The sequence below is a fragment of the Verruconis gallopava genome (genome assembly GCF_000836295.1).
Source record: "Verruconis gallopava strain CBS 43764 unplaced genomic scaffold supercont1.7, whole genome shotgun sequence".
Classification (NCBI taxonomy): domain Eukaryota; kingdom Fungi; phylum Ascomycota; class Dothideomycetes; order Venturiales; family Sympoventuriaceae; genus Verruconis; species Verruconis gallopava.
The window spans coordinates 628,771-647,625 of record NW_015622143.1 but is presented as its reverse complement, the minus strand read 5'-3'; the positions used below and the strand labels follow the sequence as shown (position 1 = coordinate 647,625).

The following is an 18,855-nucleotide window of genomic DNA, read 5'->3' as shown; positions in this document are numbered from 1 at the left end:
GCATCCCGCCACGCCCGCTCAGGAAGCAAGGCCTCGGCTCATTCCAAACATGACTAGTGTGGCGTCGCCAAATATGCACCGCAGGACTCGTGAACGAAATTCAGGACAACGAATGCAGCGGCGGACATTTCTCTGGGGGGATCCGTTCACGTACGAAGTTGAGGTCGCTGCCAAGACTCCATCTATCCTTGGAGGGTTGGATTCTCCCGTCGCCATCCCATGCGGAAACAGCCTGAACTTTGAATACTACGATGGGTGTCATCCATCCAACCCGTTTATTTCTACGACGGCCGGCGCTCGTGATGAGAAGACGTTACAGCGATCAAAACGTTGTGGTAGGGTGTTGTTGTGCAATCGTAGCAAATTCATGCCTGGAGTTAAACCTATCGAGCTTGCTATATAGAAGTCTAGGCTGGGGGATCGCAGAAGAACTACAAATTCTAGTGACAAATGTGCATCACACGTTAGAGCTAGTGCTGAAAACACGGATGCGCGATACAATCCACTCTTTGGCAAGCTGTGATGGCGAAGTCACAGATCAGGACGACAAGCACGTGACTGGATGTACATGATCAGATTCATGGTCGTCATTCTAGCATTCATAACAGAAGAGTAACTTTCAAGTTTCGTAAAAAGTCATTGAAATAGTATAACCACTTGGTGATATCTGGATCTGACCTCGTTTTCAACTTAAATATAGCCTGGTATTAAAAAGAAGACTTCATGCTCAAAGCCGCCCTCAGTTTGCCCGTTTGATTGGATCATTGAGACTGTAATGCAATGCTTCCTACGTTTTGTCCATACTTGGTTGTAAACATCGCGACGCTATGTCTTGGACTCAGTGCAGGCCTCACTTTAAGAGCTTGCCTTGGCTAGTCTTCCGCTCGCCAGGTCAATGAATACAGCTCTCGGCCTTCTTGTGTACGTCAGCCGAATCGTTCTGGCTTTGTCCGGATGAAATACTTTTAGAAAAATACTGAGTACTGTAGATTTGGGATGCTTGGCTTTGCTCCGGTGGTTGGCATATCCGTGGAGGCTGAAAGTGCAGCCCCTCGCAAGCTACCTTGCAAGGCTGTACAAAGCTCTCTGAGACTCAATATCTTGCTTTGAACCACGGTTAGAGCTAGTTTATGCAGAAGTCCTTAATTTACCCTCTCCAGGATTCTCGATACTAGTAGGACCTAAAGAGGCAATCGGTGACAGCACATCTCTATACACCTTCGAGTCCGTCAAATAAACAAACGACGATGTCACAAACGCAGACCGAAGCATCCTCCTCACAAACACCTAGCACTGCTTCTAAGTCTCCCGCAAGCACGCACACTAGCATAGGCACGGACACGGCCTCGGCACGCGCCGCCGTACAAGCCTCTCTTGCAGCTGTTGGCAGCTCCTACGACAGCGACATCCAGCGCCGCGTCCGAGACCTGCACGCAAATTCCAAGGCCATAGCGAAGCAGGAAGAAGAGCTTGTAAAAGCAACAGAGGCGCTAAACAAAGAGAGCGCAAAGTGGGCTAAGCTGGCGGACAAGACGACAAAACAGCTCAATGAGTTCGGGGATGTGCAGAACTGGGCGGAGGTGCTGGAGAGGGATCTACTTGTGCTAGAAGAGACAGTCAGACTGGTGGAGGGACGGCCTGACGAAGGCAATATCAGTGGCGTGAATAAAATGCCCTGATTCCGATCAAATCGGTCTACATGTCGACCTGAGATGTGTTTTTCAAACTTCTCTAAATCACGATAACCGTCTCTGCTTGTTCGGAAGAGAGGGGAGTAATACAGCACACATGAAATAACTTTGGGAACCTCGAAGGAGACATTCGAAATTCCTGTTATTGTGTATCATCATTTGCCACCATCATTGCTTCTGAGATTCAAATCCAGTGCGAATTCGACCAAACCCAACATCAACCAGGGCATGCAGCGTGAAATGTCGTTTCCGCAAGTTCGTGATATTAATATTTTTGAGGTAACTATCGAAAGTGACTCTGATGAGGCGCAATCCAGAGAGTGCAAAATTTTTCGCTGAAATTATAAAGGGCCACCGCGAGGCTGAGGCCCATTTTCGGTCTTGAACTCGAGCGGTGTTCTGCTGGCGACGTGCCAGTTCATTCAGTGCCACAGTTCTAAGAGCATCACTCCTGAGCTCTGGCACGCACATTCACGGGGCTTCATGGTTTGAAGCCGATTAATAGGGATATCAGACCATCACGAGGCTGAAGCCTGAAAAAACGCATGTGAGTCCGTGCACCTCGCAGGAACTGCGTCACAAACTGCTTCCAAGCACGCTCATAGTGGACCTTCCAACACCTCACTCTGTCTTCACCTCATCCGCACAATAGTTGTCCCATCGCAAATATCATCTTCGCCAAAGCTAACCCACGAAATCACACTTACACTGCGTTGCGAATCATTTCCAGGAGTGCAAAGTGCTGCACCACGTTGCTTCCTTGGAGATTCTGTAAACGCTTTGTTAACCGACGCGACTGGGAAACGCCCAAAAATCAGCAACACATCTACGACCGCGGGAAAAGATTGTTGCTGCCTTTCATCTAGAGCGTTGAGGGGAAAGGAAGACGGTGGTCAAGAGGAAATCGAATAACTGCTTGGACCTGCAATCGCTACCGACATTGCTGTCTGCATAAGCAAAATCCACGGTTGCAAGTTCAGAAGCGTCAGGCCCAGAAACAGGTTGGAATCGTCACAGACAATAGGATCTCGGCGGCGAAGGGCCGCCCTTCCAGCAGTGGTCCACCATGGGGAAGATATTGAAGGCTGCTGGTGAACGACACGAAGCAACCTTGGTACGATCGGAATTTTCAAAAGCAGTATATTGTGTTATAATAACTGACATTCCATAGTCGCCGTTCGTGAAAGAATTCACAAAGACCGCGATATCACTACCGACACGAGAATTGCAGAAGCACCTGAACAGCTTTCCATCGCTATGGCCGTTCCCTCGGGGAGATCTCTATCACTGGATCACCGTTTTGAACCGGTTTGATACAATCCTCGAGCGCTTCAACAACTGCTATGGCTTGAACAAAGGTCCACAACGAGTGCCTTTTGGCACTGGATCGGTTATCGAAGAAGCGCGGACGCAAGAGAAGACAAGCTCAAATGCAGCGAACGAACAGGCCGAGAGTATTGAAGACATTGACGTCGAGCTTGTGAAATCGATCTTGAGGTTCACAATTCTGTTGTTGTCGAATTGTGGCAACAGAAGTTTGTACGCGAGCAGCGACCGCCTGAACGACCTGCTGAACACGACCGACCTTACCCTCCTGCAGCTTACTCTCAAGCTCAGTCTCCTCCTCGCCAAACGATACTATTCTTCAAAACAGCGTATGTCAGCGGTTGGTGGGACTGTCCCTCTTTCACAGCATTACAACATCAACGTTGAACGTGTTCGGAAGCTTGCTGCTCCCTTTCCGTCTCCTGCACCGCCGAATCGACAGCCAGATACCCCTTCAGCTTCTGCAAAGGGCAAGGACAAAAGGTTGTCGCGGTCAAGCAGGGCCTCGTTGACAACCAATCCCGAGTCGAAATTGAACGGGTCTGATATTGTTGCCATTGTGAAAAATGACGGACCTCAGTCACTATGGAAGCAATGGGCAGACGTTAAGTTCACCTTCTATCCGGACAAGGCGTGGATGAGTGAGTACAGCACAAGGACTAAAGACACTTTGCCCGAGACTCCCACGATCAGACGCACAACAACTACACCAATCGCGCGCTCTTCGAATGAACGCGATGTAATCACTCACCGACGGAGAAGCTGGGGAGATGATCCTGACAATAAGGCTATGCGAGTCGCGATCGACATCGAGTTACCCTCGAGCTATATCACAAGTCATAGCGTCGAAGACGCCGTGCAGACAAACATTGAGAGTCATAATTTACCAGACTCCTCGTGCTTTGAATTTCTTCATAGGCTCCGGATTGCGAAGGCTCTTGTTGGTGGTCGGGATGACCGGCTGACATTAGTTGGTATTCGACTATTGGCCATAGCCAACCTCGCTTATATTGAGTCTGAACCAACGTTTTATTCCGAGTTTGCACGAGCTGACTCTGAGCAACCTCGTCAGCTTCAAGTTGCTTTTCAGCTGGCAGAACTTGTCCAGCCTGCCTCAGATGAATCAAGTACGCAGGTACCTTTGGAGCTGCAGATTATCGCTGTCTTGACAATGGACGCCTTGACACATCAGAAGTTCAGAGCTAACGACGTCTACTCGGCTCTAAATGCTAATGTTAACCATGGAATTCTCTTCTACATGGTTCGAAAGTCTGTAGACCAGCTCCGCAAGGAAGAGTCCACGCCAAATCTTGTTGAAGAGGAGTGGCGAGAGGCATTATTTGCTCTGCTATCGAGCCTACCGACAGTTATGCCACGTGCGGGCGATCTCATGATGTCCGCAGGCTTGTTAGAGATTCTTCTGGAGATCTTGAGCCTACGGACGAAGCAAGCTGAAAGGACGCATTGGAAAGCGCTAACATTTCTCGACACCTTCGTCTACTCTGTTCGAGACGGATATCAGACATTTGCTAATGCAAAGGGTCTTGATATCGTGAAAGATTTGACAGCTTTTATCGTTTCAAGCTCATTTGAGCATGTCGAAGCTGGCCATGGAATACCAGAAGAATATCGAGCACCTATCACCGACTATCGGATACCTTTTTTTGAGCAGTCAACTCTACGCTGGCTCTTCAAATTCATCAACCATCTTATGGCCCACAATAATGCCAATTTTGGCCGACAGATGCGTAATCTGATTGATTCGCCGGAAATGTTGGAAAGCCTTCGCAAAGTCATGAGCCATGCGAATATATATGGATCCAATGTTTGGGCAGGGGCAGTTTCAATTTGGACTACTTTTATCAATAACGAGCCAACTAGCTTCTCAGTAATCGCAGAGTCGAAGCTTGGGGAATGCTTCTTGGAAGCCCTGATGGATCCACCCCAACACGATGGGCTCAGGGAATCAGGAGTGGACTTCGGTTTGCTCCCAGTAAGCGAAGCTATAAATGCGGTACCACAAGCGTTCCAGGCTCTCTGTCTGAATGAAGCCGGTTTGAAGCTTATTGTTGACTCTGGTGCCCTGCCAAGGTTTTTCAAAGTGTTCACAAGCCCCCTGCACGTTAAAGCTCTCGATCAAGATCGAGAATTAGCGCAAGCCCTTGGTGGCGCGTTTGACGAGCTATGTAGACATCAGCCCACACTCCGTAAAGCTATTTCGGATGCTGTACGCGGAATGGTAGCCCAGGTGGCCAAGTTATGCAGTGAGCGCGCTACAAAGGATGGCTTTGGTGCGAAACTGTGGGTCGGCAACGACGAGGGACAACTCTACGTGGCTGGTGGCCATCAAGCCCTCGCAGGAATTTCACCGGGGTCCGCGCATGCATCGGGTGAGTCTGAAGACGTCGAAATGGGTGGCACCGATGCTGAAGTCATGCCCAAAGGCCACATCTCCATGGACGAAGTTATCGCGAGCAGAGAGCCCAATAAGTTACCGTATCCTACTGCTTACATCGGTGCGACTACACGATTTCTCAACGGCTACCTCGCGAACTCGACCATGTGCTCAATGTTCATTCAAGACGGTGGTATTGAAAATGCTCTCGACCTGGCGACTTCGCCCTGCCTGCCTTTTAGTTTCGAGGCTATGAACTGTGCTTACCTTCATGATGATCTTGGCCGCATGTTGTCGATCCTTTCTGAGTCAAAGGTCTTTATCCTCTTGCCCGCTCTTACTAGACGACTACAGAAGGTCCTCAGCGGCCTGGATGAGTTCCTAGACTATAACGACCCATCATGCGGATTTTTTGCTCCATTCACAAACATAGATCGCAAATTTGGATCTGACGATTTGGATGATCCACGCTTTGCTGCTGGCACCATCTTTGTGAAGGCCCTTGTAACCGTCAATGTTCTTTGCAATGCTCTGTGTTACATCTTCGCCAACACGAGCATGTACCCTCATAGACCATCCAATAACGTCTTTTTGCAGGTCAACCTCACTGATGTCTGGGTTAACATCATTGAGAAGATGGGCAAACTACAGCGCAGCTTGACTTGGGAGGAAATCCTGCTCGCGAGCAATATGCCTGCTTCCTGGATCAATAAAACGCAAATGCCTAATACGATGATTGAACATGACAGTGTTACCGATCAGATCCTTCGCTTCCATGGTGACCAAGGCACTCCTGGAACTTCAGATGCATCCACAAACGAACAAGCAGCCGATGATGATCAGAAACCGGGAACTGCGCAGTTTGAGAACACTCGAGTTTTGCGTCATCTGTTCTATCAGGCCCCATTTGAGATATCCCATTTCTTTAATGCGATGGGGAAGATGCTGCTTGTGCGTCGACCGGATACCATGCAAAGACAAAATGCTACGCTAATAGCAGAGCAACTTGCGAAATCACAGACTGAAGCTCTCAATTTCCGCCTTCCTCAAGACCATGGAGACATCAAGCGATTGCATGAATACTGGACTGTGACCCTCACAAGGGTTTCTTCGCTTATGATTGACGACTCGTACGAACGAACAAGTCCACAAACACTCACTCTGGTTCTCAAATGCTTTAAGGAACAGGACGGCTTCGCTGCGCTGGAAAGGGCTCTCGAGTCATTTATTACCGACTGTAAGAAGCTTGCGGTCATTGAAACCACCGATCCACAGCAATTACGTGACCTAGCGAACACGATGGCTGGCATCAAACTGGTCTTGGCATTTTACTCACGCGTGATAAACGCCAAACTTGTCCAAGATGCATTGCAGACACAAGCTTTGACTGGACGGTCCTCTGATTCAAATGGCTCAGATTTCTCGTTCTCGCAGTTTTTGGTAGAGATTCGTTATGCTGTGATCAAACCGGCCATGCGACTCTGGGACGAATCGGAGTCCGCATTTATGGACAAGGCAATAACTCCAGTTGTACGCAATCTCATTGACATATTGAGGATCGAGCTTGAGGCGGAAGGCGAATCAAAGGCCTTGACGCGGAAAGATAAGGCGCCAGTTAGGAAGCAGATCGAGCATCGTAAATGGACTCCTAAGAATAAACATGAGCTAGATGAGCTCAGCCGTGAGTACTCCGAGGCCCTAGCTATCGAAGCTCTTTATCGGTGCTATGACAATTCAGACAATGCCGAAGAGTACCTCGAGTACGTAAGGCGGCTTGGGCGAACGGAGCCACTATTTCCAGTTCCTTCGGGTGTCATCGCTGCTCCAAGTAGATCTCAGTCATCTCCAAGACGTCCGGGTTCATCGACACTTGGTGACAGTGAATCTCAATCAGCGCTCCCACAGGAACGCACAGATGCTGCTTCGTCAATGTTGCTTGATGGTGATCATGCTGACGATGATGACGATGATGATGAGGGTGATGACAATTCATCTCCACCACGACTACCGGCACTGCAGATGAATGCAAACGTCCTTCGTGAGATGATGATGGGCAGTGGGCAGGCAGGAGAAGACGACCAACATGGCGAAAGGCTGCTAAGGACCCTTTTTGGAGGCGGTGGACTGGATTCACCACAAGAGGCCCTTCAGTCTTCCGCTCAAAGAGACGACAATAGACCACTCGCTGGCAAGGTTCCGGATCTGATCACTGTTGATGATCTCAACGAGGAACGAGTAAAACTAAGAACCAACTTGATCGAACGTTGTCTTGTCATACTCAGCGTTCACGATGACGTTACTTTCGAACTTGCAGAACTCATATTTGCTTCAGTCAATAAAGGATCTACCGCTAAAGAGTCCAGGAGTGAGATCGCGAATCTGCTTCTTTTGTCTCTGACCTCTCTAAAAATGGACGAAGCTGCCTGCGAGGAAGAAATGAAGCTCAATAACAAGAAAGTTGCATGCTATGCACATCTTTTCGCACTCGTTCTGGCCAAGGACGAGTTTTACAGCGTCATTGAGCCAGAGTTGGTGGCAAACTTTACTGAGCTTGTTCAATTTATTACTACAGAAAGCGTATCACATGGCCCGAGCGCGGTCGCGAATGTTCTCCTCATACTTGAGCGGCTACTCTCAAGCGATGCCACTCCACAGCAAATTGAATATAATTTGCCGAATCCAGACTCGGACATCATTGAAAAGCATCCCTTGGTGGAGCTTAAGCCTCCACTGGTGCCATTTGATAGCAAGCAACGGCTCTTCGATGCCCTCCTCAAAATTTTGCTTTTTGTGGGAAAGAACGAGACACTTGCATTGTCTGTCCTTCGAATCTTCGTTATCTTAACACGAAATCGAAACATTGCGGCCCAGCTCGGCGAGAAACAAAACATTGGTCGTCTGTTCTTGATGGCTCGTCAACTGCAGGGTATGACGGATGAAAAGATCCAAGGTTCATTCCTAATTACCTTGCGCCATATTATCGAAGACGAGGACACTCTCAAGAATATTATGCGAAACGAAATCGTAGCTTCATGGTCAAACAGGCCTCATGCTAGACCATTCGATACTACAAGCTACATTCGACACTTCTCGCACATGGCCATTCGGTCTCCCGAGATATTCGTCAAAGCGACAAATGACAAAGTTGCCATAAACAACTATAATGTACGACAAGCTGCACAAACCCTCGTGCTAAAGGAGGATCCTGCGGCGCAGGCCCATGTTACCGCATCTTCGTCAGCAGAGGTCGATGCTTCAAAATCGACGGAGGAAGAAAGGCTATCGGAGGAGAAGCTAGAGTCTGAACAGACGAAATCCAACGAGCTGAAGATGCCTGTCGTCGAGAATCCCGATGGAGTCATCCATTTCATTCTCAGTGAACTTCTCAAATACAAAGAGGTTGAAGATGCTGAACCAACAGTTGAGAAAGCCGAGAGGAAAGAGGAGCAGACAGCTCCTGATGTGGAAATGGTAAACTCTACAAATCCGTCGACTTCGTCAACGCCTACTCCTGGAGAGACACCCTCGAACAAGGAGACGAAGAAGGATGAAAAACCAGTCTTCAAGGCAGAAAATCATCCAGTCTACATTTATCGATGCTTCTTGCTGCAATGTTTGACTGAATTGCTTTCTTCTTACAATCGAACAAAAATTGAGTTTATCAATTTCAAGAGGAAAGCTGATCCTCCTGGCACAACTCCGTCGAAGCCCCGCTCCCAGGTCCTGAACTATCTCTTACACGACCTCATTCCTACTGGAACTCTCGGCCATTCGGAAGACATAAATGCTAAAAAGCGTGAGAAGACTTCGGCATGGGCAATGTCTGTGATCGTGGCGCTCTGTTCTAAGACTGGCGAAGGTGGGTTCTCGCGTCCCGCTGACTTCGCTACCTACAAGGAGGAACCAGAGTTGCTATTTGTGCGCAAATTTGTCCTCGAGCATGCCATCAAATCATATCGTGATGCTATGAACAACGATACGGAAGGCTTGGAGCAGCGCTATTCCCGACTCCTATCGCTTGCAGACTTATTTAACCGTATGCTGACTGGCAAGCCTAACGGAAGCAACGGCAATTCGAACATTGATCTTGACATGCTCGTCGTATCACAACGCATGCTTGCCAAGATCATGTACGAGAAGAATTTCATTTCTGCTCTAACCAGCTCAATTTCAGAGATTGATCTGAACTTCCCGAACGCGAAACGCGCTGTCAAATATATTCTTAAGCCTCTCAAGTTACTCACTCAGACTGCGATCGATTTGAGTCTGCATTCGGAACTGCCTCTTACTCCTGGGTCAGCCGATGAGGAGATCTCATCTGACTCAGAAGTTTCTACAGACGAGGACGTGAGGGAGCAGACACCTGACTTGTTCCGAAACTCTGCACTTGGTATCCTGGAACCGAGTCGTGATGAAGTAAGCGATGAGGACGACGAGGACGAAGACGAGGACGATGAAGAGATGTACGCTGACGAATATGGGGACGAAATGGAATATGAGGAAGAAATGCCTCATGATCATGATGAAGTTGTCAGCGACGAAGAAGCGGAACTCGCTGATATGGGTCCCATTGAAGGCCTACCTGGCGATGTCCCAGTTGGTATGGAGATTGTCGGCATGGAGGTTGAAGATGAAGACGACAGCGAAGACTCGTCGGAAGACACCGATGATGAAGATGAAGAAGATGACGAAGATGTTGAAGATGAGATGGATGACGGCGATGAAGAGATGGATATGGAAGAGGATGAGAGCATTGAAGCCGATGATGACGATTGGGAGAGTCAGCCCGAAGACGAAGACGGCGAAGACTATCCAATCCAAGATGAGGGCGCTCATGATTTTCAAGACGACCCCCGCAACATGTCTGCTGCGCTTGATGAGATCGTTCGTGCTCTTGAAGGTGGCGGTGAGGAACGCGACGACCTGCTCCAGCGACTTGATGATTATGATGGCGATCTTGGGGAAGATCACGAAGTCATTGATGGTGATATGCAAGAAGAGGAAGAAGACGATGATGATGATGAAGAAGAAGACTTCGACGAAGAAGAGTTTGCTTTCGAGCCTGACGTTGACGACGATGACGACTTCGAAATGGGACGTGGCGTTCCTTGGGGATGGGAAGACGGCGAGCGTGGTCCCGGTCATCGTCACAATCACCATCATCACCTGCACGGCAATACTCATGGTCACCGACACAGTCCTTGGGGCCTCTTCAGCGACTACCGCGACCGGATATTCCCGCCTACCTCAGCGTATCGTTCACATCGCGCAGCAGATGCTCAGCGTCGTAATGATGATGGTACCAATCCGTTACTTCAGCGAAGTGGGGCCCATGGCACTCCTGCTCGTGCAACTCAGGGAGATATCATCGGTTTACCTGGAGGGCTTGGTAGATTTGAGATCTCAGCTAACGGCAATCCTGCCTCTTTTCTTAACAGCTTGATAACAGCTATGTCCGCCGGTACAGTTCTGCCCGGCGCTATTCATCACCGCGGTGGCACCCTCCATGTAAGTGATTTTTGCGAATGGACGGCGACAACGTTCTAAATCATGCATAGGTTCAAATAAACAATGCTGGTCTTGGACCGATGCCTCGGGATCTGGAGCAATTGTTCATGCGAACACCGCCTCCTGGCCGTCGATCCGGCGATATGTCACGTTCGAGTCGTGACGACCCTTCATCAGCCATTCTTTTCAACCCAGCGCTAACTATGTCGCGATGGGTTGAAGAATCTCGTATTCTTTTTGGTATTTCGGCACAAGACAAAGCCCTTCGCGTCGTAAATTCAATTCTCCGACTTTTGGTTCCTCCTGCGATTGAGGAGAAGAAGCGCAAGGACAAGGAGGAGGCCGAGCGTCAAAAGAAACGCGAAGAGCTTGAGAGAGCTCGTAAGGAGAAGGAAGAGCAGGAACGTAAAGAACGCGAAGAAGAGGAGGCTCGTAAGAAGGAAGAGGAGGAGCGCAAAGTGGCCGAAGCTGAGGCAGCTGCTCGCGCAGCGGAGTCTAGCTCTCAAGATGGGCAAATGGAGGGCGTAGAGCCAACTGCTCCTGAGCCAGAAGCATCTTCAGCGCCAAATGAAAATACCGCAAATCAAACTGCGCGCATCACTACTATGATAGCTGGTCGCGAAATCGATATCACGGATTTAGGCATAGACCCAGAGTATCTAGCTGCATTGCCGGAAGAGTTACGACAAGAAGTCATCATGGAACGGACGATCGCTCAACGGCAATCGGCACAGGAAACTGGTGGCGAACAACAAGAATTGGATCCAGAATTCTTGCAGGCCTTACCTCCAGTTATGCGCGAGGAAATTATGCAGCAGCTAGCCCTAGAGCGGCGGCGTAACGAGCGGGAAGCTGAGCGTAGACAGCACGCTAGGCCAGACGATATTGATGCAGCTACCTTCTTCGCCACACTGGAACCAAGCCTTAGAAATCAGCTCCTGATGGAAGCAGACGATGAAGCTCTCAGTGCGTTGCCTCCTCAGCTTCAGGCAGAAGCCCGCCAACTTAGCGGACATCACCGACGGCTAGATCAATATGTGGATGTTAATAACATAGGCCGCGGTGATTTTGCTGCTCGCGGTGGTCGACCAGGCGAAGATCCTGCGCAGAAGCGTAAGCCGACGATGTACGCTCAGATACTCGATAAGGCTGGTGTGGCTACACTGCTGCGGCTGATGTTTATCCAGCAGTCTGGCTCAATTCGCAATAGCCTCAACGGTATTCTTCGAGATATTTGTCATAACAAACAGAACCGTGCCGAAGTCGTGAGCATTCTCCTTTCGATTCTTCAGGATGGTAGCAATGATATCAATGCTGTGGAGCGAAGCTTCTCATTGCTTTCACTGCGAGCGAAGCAGCCGCTACCGTCTGCTCAGAGAACCCCTCAACCAAAGCGTAGTTCATCTGAACTCGGTACTGGAATTGGCGAAATGTCACCTATCACTGTTGTGCAGCAGTGTTTGGTTTGTCTCGAAGCACTCGTTCAGACGAATCCACGCATCGCCGAATTCTTCCTCACCGAACACGAGACTGGTACAGGCTTTAAGCCACGTTCAGCTCGTAAAGGAAAGGGCAAGGACAGCAAATCGAGCAGATATCCCATCAATGCGCTCCTTGGCCTTCTCGACCGTGAAATAATCATTGAAAGTGTACCGGTAATGGAGCTGCTGGCATCTTTGCTTCAGCGCATCACGCATCCTCTTCTTGCTCTGTTGCGCAAGGAAAGGCAAGAGAAGGAGAAGGCGGCTGATAATAAGAAGGATGATTCACATGACGAAGTCACTGGCCAAGGCACCGAGGCCACTCCTCCACCCGCTGCTTCTGGTGATGTTGAGATGGCACTGCCTGAAGCACCTACTGTCTCCGCTCCAGAGGGCCTAGAGCCACGCCCGGAAGGTTCTGTCGACCAGAAGGATGCGAATACGGCCATTGAATCTAGCGAAGACAAGACCAAAAAACGGATTCTTACACCACCTGACGTGCCTGAGTATAATCTGCGACTCATCATTAATATAATCGCCGCCAGAGAATGTCCTTCAAAGACGTTTAAAGACACTCTCTCACTCATCACGAATCTGTCGACCATACCGGAAGCCAAGGAAATTTTTGGTCAGGAACTGATCGACCAAGCTCTCAGTCTTGGTCGCAACATTCTTGATGACCTCCAAGAACTGGAAGGACAAATTCGAAAAGCTGCAAATGGTGCTGACGTCCAAGGAATGGCCCTTGCAAAGTTCTCGCCAGCTAGTTCTGATCAAGCTAAGCTTCTCCGTGTCATCACTGCCCTCGACTTCTTGTTCGATCCTAAACGTGCAGAAACACAAGACAAGCCGTCCACCTCGGATGCTCAAAGTTTAGGTCGTCAACAGAAAGAGGACATTCTCACGACGCTGTACGAGAACAGAATTTTCGTAGATCTATGGGATAAGCTTAGCGTGTGTTTGAAGGAGATTCACGAGCGCGAGAACATGTTTAGCGTTGCAAACATTCTGCTTCCATTAATTGAGGTTCTCATGGTGGTCTGCAAGAATACAACACTCAAAGATGCACCAATTAGGAACACCCAGCAGGATTTCTCGCTGTCGAGTCCTGAGCCAGAGTCAAAGGAGCAGCGCATGGAAAGTCTTTTCTTCAGATTTACGGAAGATCATCGGAAGATTCTCAACGAGCTTGTCCGACACAACCCCAAGCTCATGTCTGGCTCCTTTTCACTTTTGGTAAAGAACTCTAAGGTTCTCGAGTTTGACAACAAACGCAATTATTTCACTCGACGATTGCACATGAGGGGGCAGGAAGTTCGTCAACCACAACCTTCGCTCCAGCTGCATGTTCGTCGTGACCAGGTATTCCTCGACTCTTTCAAACACCTTTGTTACAGAAAGCCTGAAGAAATCAAGTATGGAAAATTAAACATTCGCTTTGCCGGAGAAGAGGGTGTCGATGCTGGTGGCGTGACTAGAGAATGGTTCCAGGCTATAACGAAGCAAATGTTCGATCCAAACTACGCCCTCTTCGTCCCTGTGGCTGCTGATCGAACCACGTTCCATCCGAATCCTGCGAGCTCCATCAATGAACAGCATCTAACTTTCTTCAAGTTCATCGGGCGTATCATTGGTAAAGCACTGTACGAAGGACGAGTCCTTGACTGCCATTTCAGCCGTGCCGTGTACAAGCGCATTCTGGGTCGTACCATTAGCATCAAGGACATGGAGTCACTCGACAATGATTACGCGAAAAACCTACAATGGATCCTAGACAATGACATTACCGATCTCATCACCGAGACATTCAGTGTCAGCGCTGATGTTTTTGGTGAGGAAAAGATCGTCGATCTAATCCCCAATGGTCGCAACATTGAGGTGACGGAGGAGAACAAGCATGATTATGTTCAGCGTGTCGTAGAATACAAATTGATCGGATCAGTCAAAGAACAGATGGAGCATTTTCTCCAAGGTTCGAATACCCTTGCATGGAAGTTGTAGATCACGCTGACCAACAACAGGCTTCCACGATATTGTTCCCGCGGACCTTGTCTCCATTTTCAATGAACAGGAGCTTGAACTTCTCATTTCTGGTCTTCCTGACATTGATGTCGAAGATTGGCGTAACAATACTGAATATCACAACTACACTGCGTCATCTCCGCAAGTACAGTGGTTCTGGCGAGCAGTACGCTCTTTTGACAAGGAAGAGCGTGCAAAATTGCTTCAATTTGTCACTGGTACTTCTAAAGTTCCCCTCAACGGCTTCAAAGAACTGGAGGGTATGAACGGCTTCAGTCGATTCAATATCCACCGTGATTATGGTAACAAGGATCGTTTGCCGAGTAGTCACACGTGCTTCAATCAGCTTGACCTACCGGAGTACGACAGCTACGAGGATCTCAGGAAGGCCTTGTATACGGCCATCACTACCGGTAGCGAGTACTTTGGTTTCGCTTAACTTGGAATCAGGCAATACCGGAGGAGAGGTTATGGGAAGGGATTCTGCCATTTTAAAATCCATGCATTCATTGGCGCTCGGATTAGCAGGGAGCTAAATGCGTGCGGGCTTCAAACGTTGAGCCCACGTGTAGGTCTATGAGACGGAAAAGGATTTTTCAATCAGCATATGGAAGCCTGTAGTCTGATGATGAGCAAAAATGCATGACGTGCAGGTCGTGCTCCTTTGGCTCATCAAACTTGTGAAAAATATGGATGAGGACTTGCTAATCTTATGTTGTCCATTCACATATTTGTAGTTGTGCTGCTGTTGTAGTTCATCTTTGCCATAGATCTGACATCTTGATCTGCCCTTGTAGCGCTTCGATTGAATAAATAGTCGACAATTGAAACAAGCTCTAGACGTTCAGTCTCTACAACTTTAAGCTTTCACATGAAGAGAGAACAACCAGCTGCATCCGTTGACATGCTTTATAAGTTAATAGCCCATAATGTCTGTCATTGGATTTTTACCGCTATTATCCTCACTAGTTACTGCTACCAGGACCTATCTGCTATTAGGAAGAAGCTCTCGACTCGCTACCCCGATGTGTATCGTCCTAGCAGCAATGAGGCCTCAAAGCGCAGCTTTTCAAAACCGAGTGAAAAATGACTTAGCTATCACATCGAAGTAGCTAAAGTACCAAGGCCACAAGCGTTGTCTGTATCGTCCGGAGGAGCGAGCAAAGCACGTAGTAGGTGAAACCGGTGAGTCGGAAGTCCAGTGGCGAGTTGAGCTGGGTATGCTCAGCATCTTCGACAAAGACGTTGCTGGCGTGAGAGCGATCACGTTGGAACGGCAACTCAACGCGCGACTAGCAAGGGAGGGAAAAGAAAATCCGAGGCAAGACTTTTGGCTAGGTTGCCGTGATGTTGTGGGGCTGAAATCGAGCGCACTTCTGGGTGTCTTGAAACTTGTCGACGATCCAAGAAAAGAAAAGCCGCGCTGGAGTTGCTTATGGAAGGAGAATCCAGTGGTCAGCTCATGGGGAGAAGAATATATCATTTCCGTATTGCAGGAGGTATATGGCGCGAAGATTTTCCCAATCGCGTCGCGTGCAGATGTGATGGTACACACATTTCGCTTGTTTCTTTTTAAATAACCAAACAAAATTCCACGCTTAAGACGCTCAGACCCGTATATAAGAGATTTCACTTTGACCACCCATAACGCCAGAGAAGCAATGGTCAGCATACAATACAACGATCAGTATGCTAGTGGAACTTTGCTTCTACAGAGCCGTATCGAACACCTTCTACCCGAAGTTCAAATACCAATCCCGCAGACATGACCCTCATGTCCAGCGAAAAATCTAGATTATCGAACTCAACTCCTTTTGTTGTGGTCAGCCTGGTGAACAGACTCTTCGGTACTGCACTCAAATCGGTTGTCAACGTGCAAACATGTAGCAGATCTTTGTTCGTTTTTGAGAAACTGTCCGGCGGATCATCAGCGAGACAAGCAATCAGATCATCCTCCACAACAAGACTTTGCCCTGGCCTAAAATTCCTCGTATAATGAAATGAGACGGGGTGATTAGGTGACAACGGCTCGCCTTTCGCGATGTGCCATTGCATGCGATCCGAGACCATCCAGCGCTCCCACAGCGGTGACCAGTATCTATCTTTAAGTGGGTGCTTGTTTTCGTCGAAAACGGTTGCATAGCTCGTTCCATAGTGGCATCTAGATTTACGCGAGATAACCATTTCGCCCTCGAGCCCTCTAATCACGGCGCCTCGAACGACAGCGGTCCACGCATACATCCTGTCATAGCGTTAGTCCTTAAGTTGAGTCAATCTCATAAACGCAAGAAACACTTACGGATGCATAACCTCAATACTGCCCTCATCTTCATCGGAGACATTGGCGATTCTGTGGGTTGGTCTTTCTGTGTAGGGCGGAGGCGGAGCCTTATTGAAATGTGACTTCATGCATTTGTACATGTAGTTGCTCTGCCCAAAACCACCAACAAGAACGATTCCCGACACTTTTCCGGCTTTGCTCCTAATTGTGTCTACCTGTCCCTGCACAAGCTCAATCACCTCTTTCACAACAGGCTCCAGAATCTCCTTGACCTGCTCTGTGTTCATGCTCAAGAAGCCAGAATCGAGACCAGCAGCCTCGTCGTCAGGCAAACCAGGGAAAGGCACGTTGATTTCCTGATCCACGTCTTCATCATTGAAGTTGCGCTTCACAAACTCTTCGAAGTATTTCAGTCCCATGTTCCATGTTTTCGCTTTCTTCTCGCGCATGTTCAGATACCGCTCCTCGCCTATCCGTTTCCGTACGTGATCTTCGAAGCGGTAATTTAGGAAGGCGGAGCCGCAGAGACCGCCTGTTCCAACTGCCGACTCTTCCACGCGCAGCGGATTGAGCTGTGTGATTTTGTAAGCAATCAAGTCGACCGTTCCACCACTGTTTATCATTAGCCGAGCCAGAATCATGGGGTCGGACCACTGATGCGCTTACCCAGCGTCGCAAACTACAAAATTGTCTCCAACCTTCAAATTGTTAGGCTGAATGGCTTTAAGGGTGTACACAGCTGCCGCTTCAGGTTCGGAGATCAGCTTCAGATTCTTCGCTTTGCCCATCCCCGCTCGCTCCGCCGCCTGCAAAGTTGCATTCTTAGCCGAATCGCTCCACACAGCGGGAACCGTGAGCACCCATTCGACTTTGACAGTCTTCATAAACTGTTCACCATATCTCTTCGTCAACGTCTCTAATGTGTGGTTGTAGATCATGGTCAGATAATCGCTGACGGCATCCATGACTGTTTTGCCATATTGTCGTAATTGCGCTGCGGTGTCAAGGGGAGAGATAAAAGGCGGTAGCCTTTGTGCGCGGTCCAGAAACAGCTTTATGCATCGCAGCCGCGGCTCTGATGGTGAAAATTGGAACCCCCATTTTATCTGCTGAGTCCCCTTTGGCGACGGTGAGCGAGAGTTCGTGCCGTTGGCACCATTTGCGCCGTTGCTGGTCGGCGTCGTTACGTACGCAATCTCTGAAGGAACTTTGTCGGAGGTGATGCCGTTTCCGCCTGGCCACCTGTGCAGCCTCTTAAGCTTCTTGAAACACGTAAGGAACAAAGAAAGATAGCTTACGTCTTTATGATATCCACGTCGTCGGGCTGCCCGCTGTACACAACCGCCACCCCTGAGTAGGTAGTTCCAAAGTCAACTCCAATGATCAGTCTCTTGTCCAGTTCCTCGCTCCCGGAGCCATTGGAGTCCAGCTCCCGCTGGCCGTGCCCGTTAAGATGTAATTGCGATACGGAATGGTGAAGAGTACTCATCGCGACGCGATATAGTCCATATATGAACTTTATTAAATTGGGTGCTCTGTGCTGGCGGGGTATGAGATCGGTACCTAGTCAGGTACGAATCAAAAATGAGAAAATTGTGGTATATGCAAGATCCCACTATACAGCACGCACGCACGAGTCGAAACCCCAAGGGTGCAAGCTAAGCGTGAAGCGGACGGCGTGTTCGCGTTTGAAACAAGGTGAATGAATGACTAGACAGCTGTGAACAGCAGATTCGAGGGATGTAAGGTGTTGGCTTAAGGCGATGATGGCTCGTCAGGAGTGCCTTGAACCTAAAATCTGGTCCCGAAGGACTAGGATAGCCCTTGACCAGACGTGAACGAACGGGCGACCGAAGGACAGTCTGGCAGGGACAATGAGGATGAGCACAGACGAAATCGGCTGCTGGGCATTGCTCCAGCACATCAGTCCCGGGGAAAGGCGTTGAAGCCCGTGTGCGTGTGGCTTTTGCGAGACTGTCCACAGCGGGACGGCGGGTCAAGGCCCCGTTGAAACGCTCAACGCGCGATTGGCCCCCCTTTAGATGTAGATAAGTCGATGCGGGCTTGGGGGAGCAACCCAATTCCTGCGATGCATCATCAACAGTGCGGCGAGGAGATCGCGCGGAGAGTTTGTGGTGTGGTGGTTTGGCG

At 49.1% G+C, this 18,855-nt stretch overlaps 3 protein-coding genes across 4 annotated transcripts; 2 read left to right on the top strand and 1 right to left on the bottom strand.

Moving 5' to 3' along the window:
* Positions 1-989: 989 nt before the first annotated feature.
* Positions 990-1,819, top strand: PV09_02876 (uncharacterized protein). Its single transcript, XM_016355992.1, has one exon. It carries the CDS (start codon positions 1,248-1,250, stop codon positions 1,677-1,679), a length of 432 nt encoding a protein of 143 aa, XP_016216298.1. The 5' UTR covers positions 990-1,247; the 3' UTR covers positions 1,680-1,819.
* Positions 1,820-2,323: 504 nt separating this feature from the next.
* On the top strand, positions 2,324-15,280 carry PV09_02875. Of its 2 annotated transcripts, XM_016355991.1 has the most exons (5): positions 2,324-2,805; positions 2,863-5,407; positions 5,462-10,920; positions 10,971-14,373; positions 14,423-15,280. In XM_016355991.1, exons 1-5 carry the CDS (start codon positions 2,758-2,760, stop codon positions 14,860-14,862), a joined length of 11,895 nt encoding a protein of 3,964 aa, XP_016216297.1. In that variant the 5' UTR covers positions 2,324-2,757; the 3' UTR covers positions 14,863-15,280. The 2 variants fall into 2 exon arrangements, with proteins under 2 accessions (XP_016216297.1, XP_016216296.1); XM_016355990.1 differs by having other exon boundaries at positions 2,863-10,920.
* Positions 15,281-15,347: 67 nt separating this feature from the next.
* Positions 15,348-18,773, bottom strand: PV09_02874 (uncharacterized protein). The gene is made up of 4 exons (XM_016355989.1): positions 18,003-18,773; positions 17,371-17,946; positions 16,723-17,316; positions 15,348-16,665 (listed from the first exon to the last, which is right to left on the bottom strand). Exons 1-4 carry the CDS (start codon positions 18,191-18,193, stop codon positions 16,116-16,118), a joined length of 1,911 nt encoding a protein of 636 aa, XP_016216295.1. The 5' UTR covers positions 18,194-18,773; the 3' UTR covers positions 15,348-16,115.
* Positions 18,774-18,855: the final 82 nt, after the last annotated feature.